This window comes from Ostrinia furnacalis, unplaced genomic scaffold, assembly GCF_004193835.3.
Source record: "Ostrinia furnacalis isolate ACB-3 unplaced genomic scaffold, ASM419383v2 OfSCF1112, whole genome shotgun sequence".
In the NCBI taxonomy this organism is placed as follows: domain Eukaryota; kingdom Metazoa; phylum Arthropoda; class Insecta; order Lepidoptera; family Crambidae; genus Ostrinia; species Ostrinia furnacalis.
The window spans coordinates 415067-426801 of record NW_021131351.1 but is presented as its reverse complement, the minus strand read 5'-3'; the positions used below and the strand labels follow the sequence as shown (position 1 = coordinate 426801).

General features: G+C 38.1%; 1 protein-coding gene across 1 annotated transcript; it reads left to right on the top strand.

The window, feature by feature from the left end:
- The first annotated feature begins 5843 nt into the window (after nucleotides 1–5843).
- LOC114351244 (uncharacterized) lies at nucleotides 5844–10999 on the top strand. The gene is made up of 2 exons (XM_028302384.1): nucleotides 5844–6330; nucleotides 7344–10999. The coding sequence occupies exon 2, from the start codon at nucleotides 7376–7378 to the stop codon at nucleotides 10997–10999; it is 3624 nt and encodes a 1207-aa protein (XP_028158185.1). The 5' UTR covers nucleotides 5844–6330; nucleotides 7344–7375.
- Nucleotides 11000–11735: the final 736 nt, after the last annotated feature.

Genomic DNA, 11735 nt, shown 5'->3' with positions numbered 1-11735 from the left:
TCTTTAGCCGGCTAAACTTAAGTGTAACCGCAGGCCCTTGGCTAAAAATGTAGAAGGAAATGGAAAAGGAAACAATGTTCAATGTTTGCTATTTAGATACGAAAACTTAATTAAAAAATAATCGCTTTCATTACACATAATTTTATGTACCTATGTAGTAGGTATTCAAAATTACAATTATTACAATAAAAAAATATTAATTACTTAAAACAATATCTACCTATTCATTAAAATAAAATAATAAGGAACCATTTGGTCACTACAGAATCTTCTGTAGGTATTTAAAATTACAAAATAAAACTGCGCGCGCGTTGTCTCCCCACCGCCCCCTCAAGCCCTCCGCCGGCCTGGCGCGCCCATCGAATACATTTTTAGCCGTTTCGTTTTGGCTAATGTTCACATTAGCCGGCTAAAGATGGAATATCACGACGCAAACTAACATGTTATCGAACTTTAGCTGCTTCTCGAAGATAATCTTAAGTTTAGCCGGCTAATCTTAAGTTTATGTTCACAACTATCTTTAGCCGTAACATATATATAGATTTAGAAGCTGTACGTTTGTATACAGCCGTTATAGCCCTAAAAATTGCCTACATTAAAGGTTATTGCGTTAGATAAGCTGTAGAGGTAAATGATAAAACACAATAGTTGTAATAGAGTTATAGAACCATTACAAAAATAGAAGAAAGGGTTATTGTAACGTGTTGAGGACGTAAATATTTTGGAAGAAGAAAAACACAAAATTATTCTGTAATAAGTTGATAGGTACTGTCAAATCTAAAGAAACTGATACAAAAACATGTCTATCTAAGGGGTTGAATTTTGAAAATCTCGTCTTAGTGAGCACCTACGTTATAAAAGGAGCCCCCATGCAAAATTTGAGAGCCTAACATGTAGTTTCTGAGATTTCGTGATGAGTGAGTCAGTCACCTTCCTCTTGAATCACTCTATTTACTGCTGAAAACTGCATTTAAATCCGTTGTGTAAAGACAAGAATACACGTTCAGTGTAGGTCCCGACGCAAAAAGTTCAAATGAATTTTTTACGTTACTAGCGGCCGCCCGCGACTTCGTACGCGTGGAAACTTCCATCCAACCCCCGTTTTACCCCCTTAGGGGTTGAATGTTGCAAAATCCCGTCTTAGTGACCACCTAAGTTCTAAAAGGAACCCCCATGCAAAATTTGAGAGAAAATTTGACCTAGCACATTGTAGTTTCTCAGATTTCGTGATGAATGAATGAATAAATAGATTTTGATGATGTTAAGAGCGCTTTTACTTTAGGGCGTGAGAAACGCGACAGCAGCGCGGCAGCGGCGTTTTTATAATCCGCTGTCACATAGTATGAAATTATCGACAGCGCATCAGTCGCGCGTTTGTCTAAAGCGGCCAAAATGTGAAAGCACTCAGTCAAAACCCAAAGCAAAGACAAGAATACACGTTCAGTGTAGGTCCCGACGCAAAAAGTTCATTTATCGTACATTTGAACGGGCTGTTAGCGGACATAAAATCGGACACGCTCGCGCGATGAGCAATTTAGCGGGCGATCCACTCGCTGTGTAACTAACTTCATTAATTGTAAGGCCTGGGGCTCACGAGCTGAATGTTGTTTTTCAAAGGATTCCGTTGGTTTTTTTGTCAATAAAACCTTTTTAGTTCTTTTTGATACATTGTGTTAAACTTAAAGCACACTGATGAAACATAAATTAGTTAGGTACTTGTGCCTTTGTTGCAAAATTTACGAACTGTTTGCAAAATACTTAGTTCATTGTATTCCTTCAGAATAGTTATGTCAAGAATTTGTTGGAACTCTTGAAAAATCAGAATAACTTCATTAGTAACGCTAATTTTGTTTCATTTATAGTGCTGAATACCACTTGCTTCCAATCCAGTCATATTGAAACGCTAAGCTATATTTCAGTCATATTTTTTCAGTTTAGAAAAAAATTCTGTCCAAATTTTCGATGGTCCATTGGCTTTGGCATGTCTTTTAATCCTTTATAACACTTTGCTTAAATTAATCCACTCTTTAAGCGAAAAGGTCTTGCTTAAAACGGAACCCTATAATATGTAGTTATTAATTTTAAAGGATATTTTAAACGCTACTACACTTTAATATTCATTAATAATAAAGCACGGAGTACACAGCCTCATCATCAGCTCACCTATAACTAGTTTTGTAATGACTATTGCCTCACGTGTTTGGCTAATGGCGATTATTAAGCTGTAATGATGGCAATCTAAGGAGATAAAACTGTATCCACCACATCAGAACGGAATCAAGTCTATTGATTTCTATTTCTACTGATTTAGATTTTTTTTGCTATAAAGTAGTTTACCCTAAAAACTAAACTTTCAAGGTACATTATAATATTGTTACATATTTTAGTAATGATCATCATCATCATAGATAGACAATTTGTTCGTTCGGTCGTTCGTTTTAGCCAAATGACGTCCACAGCTGGATTTGTCCAGCTGTAGACGTCATTTAGAGACCTATGGGTCTCCCCCAAGGATTTCCACAATGACCATTCCTGCGCTTCCCGCATCCAGGTAGGTACTTCCTATCATCCCATGACCTTTCTCGATCTCGATCCACCTAGGTGAGGCAGTAGCGGCGTAAGGGGGGGGCGGTGGGGGCGGTCCGCCCCGGGTGCCAGGCATCAGGGGGTGACAAAAGTCGCGCAGATTAGTACTCACTGGCGCATCTGCATGACAAAGATCATGATACTTGGGTGCGATTGGTATCATTATAGCTGATTCGTACTAACATCTTTTTTCTTCAAGTCGGTAACTCAAAAATCCTGGGGGGCACCAGACCTGACCATTCTGGGGTGCCATAACCCCGTATATGGAGGGGGAGGGGGTGACCGCCCCGGGTGCCAAGCTATGCTACGCCGCCACTGCCCGCATATACGAATAACATCGTCGGTCTTTACATTCTGTATTGATGCGATCTGACAGTGCGGGCACGAGCAAAGAACGCAAACTGACAGTTCACTTGACCTGACCGCAGACCGCATTCAGTGTGACTAATGTATAAAGGGACGCCATAAGAAAGTGCGTGTATTATAAAATTGGCATCACGTCACTAGTGGTAGAGTTTAAGAGCGTTTACGTCTAGCGTGGCATGTCAAGTTTAGGTAATTTCGATGCTAGTTTTATTCACACTAAAATAATTATGACTGTGTGCGTGTTCTCACGCTCTATAGTCAAACCAAAATACTTTGATCCACCATCGTAAAAGTATGCCAGGCTGTCAAGTGACAGCTCAAGGAAACTATAAAATCTTCAACTCTTCCAACACCGACTCCATAATGAGGATCATNACTAGCTTTTCGCCCGCGGCTTCGCCCGCGTGGAATTTTGTCTGTCACAGAAAAACTTTATCGCGCGCGTCCCTGTTTCAAAAACCGGGATAAAAACTATCCTATGTTCTTTCCCGGGACTCAAACTATCTCTATGCCAAATTTCATCAAAATCGGTTGCGAGGTTTAAGCGGGAAAGCGTAACAGACAGACAGACAGACAGACAGACAGACAGACAGACAGACAGACAGACAGAGTTACTTTCGCATTTATAATATTAGTTGGGATATCTTAGAGACAGGTGATAATGATCTTAAGGACATTCAATTAAATTATGTAACACGCGATAATAAAATCTACAGGAAAGTCGGAAATAAATTAAAATGGGTTGTACCAAATTCTGCTCGTTGGAGAATATGTCAAATGAATCATGATGAAGCGGGTCACTTTTCTTTCGAGAAAACTTTGGAAAAAATTAAGTTCGACTATTGGTTTCCAAAAATGAACCGCTTTGTCAAGAAGTATGTCAAGGCATGTATAAATTGCGCATATAACAAGGAATTGGCTGGAAAGAAAAGTGGCTCACTACATCCGATACCTAAAATCAAGGCAATTTTCCACACTATTCACTTGGATCATCTAGGTCCATTTGTGAAAAGCAAACGTGGGAATTGCTATATTCTGGGAATTATTGATGCATTTAGTAAATTCATTTTTATAAAGGGTGTAAGAAACACAAAATCTAAATCCACGATTAAGGTGCTAGAAGATATTTTCTCGGTATTTGGACAACCTAAAGTAATTATCTCAGATCAGGGCACAAGTTTCACCTCTGGAGAGTTTAAAAATTTTACGAGTGCTATTGGAACCAAGCACGTATGTAATGCCGTGGCAACGCCGCGAGCGAACGGACAGATTGAAAGGTACAATCGCACTATTTTGAACTCTCTGGCGGCAATGAACCACGGTCGAGATGAAAAGGACTGGGATGCTCAATTAGGTAGACTACAGTGGAGTTTAAATAATACAGTCAATAAAAGTACAGGAAAGTCTCCTGCTGAAGTTGTGTTCGGACAAAAGACAATAGGACATTCAGAGGGAATAATAAAAGGGGCCTTAGATCAAACTGAACAGATGACAGATATAGAAAGAGAAGAACTTAGAAAAACGGTACAAGATACTATACATGATAATCAAGAAAAGATGAAGAAATTATTTGATAAGAATAGAGCACCAACAAAAATATTTCAAGAAGGTGATTTGGTAATGATACCAAACAATAACCCTGATAAAGGTAAAAGCAAAAAGCTAGCCCCTAAGTTCAAAGGCCCTTTTAGGGTTTCAGGTGTATTGGAGAAGGATAGATATGAAGTATCAAATATTGTAGGACACTCGAACCGTAAATATAAAAATATATTCCCTGCTGATCATTTGAAACCATGGATCAGTGTTGATATGAATACTTCTAATTCGGTTAGTGATGCTGGCTCGAATAGCGATGAGTCTTCTTCGGAGTAAATAACTTTATACATGATTTTTCTTATAATTTACAATTAGCATGCTATAACCTCCTTTCCTATCCTGACATTTACAGCCCAGGTGCTTTCTGAAACATTTTGAGAGGATCAACTAAAGATGGTTTAGCCGATGCACGCTGATGCGAGTATCTAGGTTCTCGTATATGAACCTTCCACTCGTGCAGAGGATACACGATTTCAAGTGATAAGTCTATGTTAACCCCTTGTTGTGGTACTGCTACATTTCTAATATGAAAATGATCATCTTAATTTCCGAGCGTGAATGATTAATTCGTAGATTGAGTGTATATCATTATTATTTTGGTGAACTAAAAATGTGGTGCCCCAGTGTGGCAAATATGTAATGAATGCCCCAGTGTGGCAAATGTGATGAGTGCCCCAGTGTGGCAAATATGTGATGTCCCCAGTGTGGTAAATAAATATGTGATGCCCCAGTGTGGTAATTTTAAGTGATGTGAAATAAATAAATGTCCCCAGTGTGATAAATATGTGATACCCTAGTGTGGCAAATGTGACGCCCCCAGTGTGGCAAATGGTGAAAAGTGTTGTGATTGCCCCTAGTGTGGCACTGAACTATCAACTAAAACTGTCCTAAGTTAAATAAATAATTATGCGTATATAAAATCAATTACCGAGTGATATTTGATTGTTATTAAGTTTACTTAACTAAGCAGCATAAACTAATGAAATTGTTTTTGTTGTACATACTTAATACTTATATAGGAATTATATTGGTTTTGTTATAGTTACATACATAGGAATTATATTGTTTTGTCATACATAATGATATGAAATTGAATTATACAAAATGAGGCTAATTTTGGAAAGTCAACATAATTAATAGTGGTAATCAAAGTATTTCTAAAGATACACAAAATATTTACAATAATAATTATATAAAATATAATAATATACAAAATATTACAATTATTAGGTTGTCTTAATCAAATTAACGAGATTTGAGATCTTACTTGAATAATGTAAGTGATATGTGAATTACTGGAGTGATGATTATTATTTATTTTGTTTTTGTATGTAATTTTGTGTTCCTTCATTTATCACCACCTATGCAAAATTAAAATTATTGTTAAATTGTTTTACTGCACTAGTTTAGCATAAGAATGGTATGAGGACATACCCACGTGATGAATGGCCGAGCTGGATTTGGGGATGGGGACATCCCCGCGGCAGAATGGCCGTCTGTTAGCAATCAGGCTTCCATTTTATTAATAACATTTGAAATTACCTACATTGTATAGTCGTTCAACGAATATTTTGCCTTAGACAGTCCTGTTTTGAAAGCAGGCGCCAATCTGTCGCCGGCGGCCATCGGAGCGTGACGCGTGCGGCGCTTGTTTTATCAATCTTGTAAATTTCTGTACGAAGAGAAATATAGTATTGATTGGATCCTGTGGGTGTTATTTCCGGAGTTGACCTGAATTTCTAATAAGTCAGAAGTGGTAAGAACGTTGGAGAAAACCAAGTGGTATGTACACTATTTTATTATTATATTTTCGTACCATAAATACGGTTTGCTTCTAAATCCTCGTTTTTTTTATATAATATTGCATACTGAATTCGTTTGTATTTCGTTAAGAATTATTGATCTTAATCAAGCATACATCAAACATAACAATATCTACCTACCTGTTCGCCCAGTAAGTATAATAACAAGTAAGTCGGTAAAATAGGAATTCCCTGCGAGGTAAAATACTCAAAATAATGTCTGGCTAGTAACATTAGGTACTAGTATTGATTAGCGGTAAAACTCATTTGTAGAATAATAGATTTATTTTTGCTATGTTGTGCAATAAAATATAATGCCTACAATGTAACAAAACGTACTTATTGATTTGTGTTCCTGGAACAAGAACATGACTGTATTGGTTTTGTTCCGAAACAGACAGTAAACATCATAGTTGGAAATTATTTATTATTATTTTAAGCAATTAAACACCAATACTCGGGCGAAGTGTTTTATCAGGTAGGCAGTAATTCTGAGTCTTTTGTATAGTAACTCACTGTAAATCAATTAATAAAAATTGATGCATTTTTCTTTAACACTCAAATCAATACATTAAATTGATAACCAATCCATTTAATAATTAAGTAACAAACATTGCAAACACATTACATACGTACCTATGCTTTACTTTGTGGACAACCTCATTTTATTTTACTTGTTTTATTTATTGTTTTCTTATTTAATTATGTTTGATAACTATCAACAACGCAATGGTTAAGTGCAGTCACCCGGCAAGCGAAAAGTCGCGAGTTCGATTCCCGGCTTAGGCAGTTCGTTTGCAATTATAATAAAGTATATTTTTACAGTGGTAGTGATTTAAACTTTATAGACAGTTACTTTCAAATAAACTGGTTATATATATAATACTTCATTCATTAACTATTTTTCTTCTTTGTTTCTTCCTTACTAACCTCACCTCTTACATTTAATTAACAAATCACATTATTATTACTAAAATGATTGAATAAACAAAGCTCCACTGCAACAGACCGACTTTATTGAAATTATGTCTTCGTCGGAGATCTCTCGTTATACACCACCTTTAGATAATCGGAAAAATACGAGGCCGTCCCGCTGTAGGGATCGTCGTGATCGCCCTCTGCGGAGGCTACGGCCTGAAGTTTCTCCGAAAAATAGGGACCGACGAAAACGTGAAACATACCGCAGTAGATCGCGTCGTCGGCGACCCTCCACTGAGAGCTCCGATAGTAGTTCCTCTCAATCTAGCCCTCGAAGGCGGCGGAGACGGACACCTTCGACTGATCGTCGACGATATTCTACTAGTACGACTACGGGTTCAGTGGAAAGTACTGACTATTCTAGCCACGATTCACGCGTTCAACTCGGAAAAAGAAAACGTCAGCGATCCAGTACTTCCACATCGGGAAGTCTATCGTCTGGATTGAATTCGGAAAGACCATCACGTCAAAGGTACCGTTTGAGAAAATCTCAGAAGAGACGGCGTTACTCAAGATCTCAAACGTCTAGAGACTATGGGGTACTCAAGAAATTTGCTCGTTTGTTCGGTAAGGCTGATCAGCACTTCGAAGGGGCACAACATGTAATCCCTGAATTTAACCCGGATGCAAACGACCAGTCAGCCGTTAACTGGGTACGTAAAGTAAACGAAACTGCCAGAATTTATAAATGGAGTGACAAACAAATAATTTTCTATGCAATTCCAAAATTAGCTGGCCACGCTAAGAAATGGTACCAAGGTTTGAGTACTATTAACTTAAGTTGGCGAGAATGGCAAAAGAAAATTGTTAAAGCTTTCCCCGACGATCGCAATTATGCTGATCGACTTTCGGAAATGTTGGAAAGGAGAAGTAGAAGGGAGGAATCACTAGAAGACTATTACCATGACAAGGCAAGATTGGTGAAAATGTGTGGTATAGAAGGACGTAATGCAGTTGATTGTATAATTAACGGCATATTTGATTTTAACATACGTCTCAATGCCCAAGGCTCAAGTTTTAAAAGACCTTCTCAACTACTGAAATATCTCCGCCGAATTTCTAAGAAAAACAACGTACTCCGCAAAGCTAATCAATTAAATAGGTATGAACAAAATACGAAGGCTGGAGAAAAACTATTGAATGCGGGAAGTCAGAAAGCAACTACTGTTACCAATCGCGAAGGTTTTAGGCAAATTCAATGCTTCAACTGTCTCGAAGTAGGTCACACCTCGCGCACGTGTACAAAACCTAGAAAACGGTGTGATAAGTGCTCTCGTTTTGGACATGACAGCCTTAAATGTGAATTAATTAATAATATCCGGGATAGAACCAATATTAATATCAAAGACAGTTCAGACAGTAAAGTGGAGCCCGTGAAGAAAGTTTTAAAAATTACACCTGGAGACTCGACAAATGGCAAGTATTTTAAATCTGTAACATTAAATAATATAAAGCGGTCGGCATACATTGACTTTGGAAGTCAATGTACATTAGTACGTAAGAGCGTAGCAGAGGAATCTTATTTACCACTAATTAAATCAGGGTTACCCGTTATTAAAGGATTTGCTTCAGGAAGTGTGGTGCCCCTTGGCAAAAGCACTGTTAATATCGTAGTTGATGCTGTAGAAGCAGATGTCGAAATCTACGTGGTCGAAGATGATTTATTAGATACTGATGTTTTAATCGGACAATCTTTGACTGAATTACCAACAGTTGTAGCTTACAAAACTAATTCTACCTTAAACTTATACTGTGATGATTCAGAGGCAGAAAGAATAAGTATTTACTGCTGTCAGGGAGTAACATTGCAAGTAGGGATGAACACTGTAAGTATACGAACCGATGAAGAATATACAGGATCATTATTCGTACCAGGAAGTATCTGTATGAAGCCCGATAATCAGTATGTTCTATTGCAAGGGGTGTACCAACTTCATAATAGTAGGGGTCAACTTGTAATTATAAACTCTTCAAAAAATCCTCTTTGTTTCAAAAATAGTAAGTTACTGGCTCGAGCTATAAAATTTCCACAGAATCGCGTACTTTCTTCAGGTGCACTATCATTTGACGTCAACAAAGTAAACTTAGATAATGAACCAGTTACATCGCAACCTAAAACCAAATGTCCAATTACGTTAGACATGATAAACATCGGACCAGGAATCAGTGAATCTGAAAAAGATCGTCTGGTTCAATTGTTGAATAACTTTAGAGATTGCTTCGCATTGACTCCATGCGAGCTTGGTCTTACCAACATAACCGAGATGACTATTAGGTTAAACGACTCTGCACCTGTCACTTATAAGCCATATCGATTACCGTTTAGCGAACGGGCTAAAGTAAGGGAAATAGTAGGTGACCTGTTGTCGAATGGGGTTATAAGAGAATCTCAGTCAGCGTACTCTAGCCCAATTGTCCTAGTGAAGAAGAAAAATGGTGAATCTCGCCTGTGCGTCGATTACAGGGCACTGAACAAAAAGACTATTAAAGATAGCTACCCCATGCCAGTCATTGATGATCAATTGGACCGATTAAGTGGAAAATCACTATTCACTAGTCTAGATCTTGCATCAGGCTATCATCAAATCCCTGTGGCTGAAGACTCACGTCACATAACAGGTTTCGTAACTCCCGATGGGCATTACGAGTATACTCGAATGCCCTTTGGCCTCGTGAATGCACCGGCTGTATTTCAAAGCATGATTAATAAAGCCCTTGGTGCAAAACGCTTTGATTTAGCCATACCTTATCTTGATGATCTTTTATGCACAGCCAGTACTACAGATGAAATGTTTGATAAGCTTGAATCCATTTTTCAACTACTAAAAGACGCTAACCTTACGCTAAACCTAAAAAAATGCTTCTTTTTCCAATCTAAGCTTGATTACTTAGGATTTGAAATATCAGAAGAAGGCCTTAAGCCCGGTAGTACAAAGATACAGGCTGTTCAAGAGTTTCCCCGTCCAAGCAATGTACACCAGGTAAGACAATTTGTCGGACTGGCAAGTTTTTTCCGACGATTTGTTTATAATTTTGCTTGCATTGCTAAGCCCCTAACGAAACTGACTAAGGCAGATGTGCCGTGGGTATGGGGTGAGGAACAAGAGGCAGCATTTCTCGATATTAAGTCAAAGCTCATTACAAGACCAGTGCTAGCATTATACAATGCTGAGTTTATTACAGAGGTGCATTGTGACGCTAGTAAGGTGGGCGTAGGCGGAATACTTTTACAGAAACCTAACGAAGAGTCACCACTGCGGCCAGTCGCGTACTTCAGTCGGCAGACCACCAAAGAAGAAGAGTTCTGGCACTCTTATGAATTAGAGACCATGGCCGTTGTGATGTCGCTGAGAAGGTTTCGTGTTTATTTGATTGGCATCGAATTTAAAGTCATTACTGACTGCAACGCCTTACGCTCCACGTTGACGAAACGTGATTTGTTGCCAAAGGTTGCTAGATGGTGGCTTATTCTCCAAGAATATAATTTCTCCATTGAGTACAGACCAGGTCACAGTATGCAGCATGTGGATGCGCTAAGTCGGAATCCGGCTCCTATCTTGGAACAAGAAGAAATTGAAATTTTGAATATTACCACAAAAGATTGGCTTCAAACCGTTCAGATGTCAGACTCAAATTTAAAAAATATTAAGAANCGCGATAACTATGATTGACGTAGGTTTTATAAAGCGGGGTTGCAATAGACTAAATCGTTAAATCCGGCTCGGTTGGGACCATGAATATGGATGAGCGTAATTATACATTAAATCATAGTTAAGGGGGCAAAAGGGGAGCAAAGAACAAGTGGACTGTATCTAAATTATTTTGCGGGGTTTTCAATAAAGCGGAGTCTACAAAGAAATGATGGCGAAAATGGCGGTCGATACACCTCGTGCAAAATGCTGGAAGTGCCGGGCTGGGCGGGAGAAACAACAATAGGAAACAGCCCGGTGGAAGAAGGAGAGTGTAGTGTATAGACCTCAGATCATAGAAGGGAATAGATGTGAAACGGGGGCGTGGCGCGTGTCTCCGCGATATGCATGTGTTAAAGTATTTGTCGAAGAGAAATACTAAGGGTTCGGACAATATTTTCATTGAATAATGTTTCCGACAAAGGTTGTCAAATTGACTGACATGTTTATCGTATAGTACAGTCCACTATGAAAATTAGCTGTGGTTTGTTTCAACTACCTATTTTAAAGTTTTTTGTCACTTTCTAAGTGTTGAATTTTATGGGATTGGGAAAGAAGTACCGAGTTTGAAGCGTTCATGAGCAGACATTGCAGTTGAATATTCAAGTTCTGAATTTGATTATTGATGAATAATAAAATAAATTCTACTAGCTCGATTGATGGTTTCATTTATTTAAATCAGGTTACCTATAATAATATTTTTTCGTTAATTTATGAA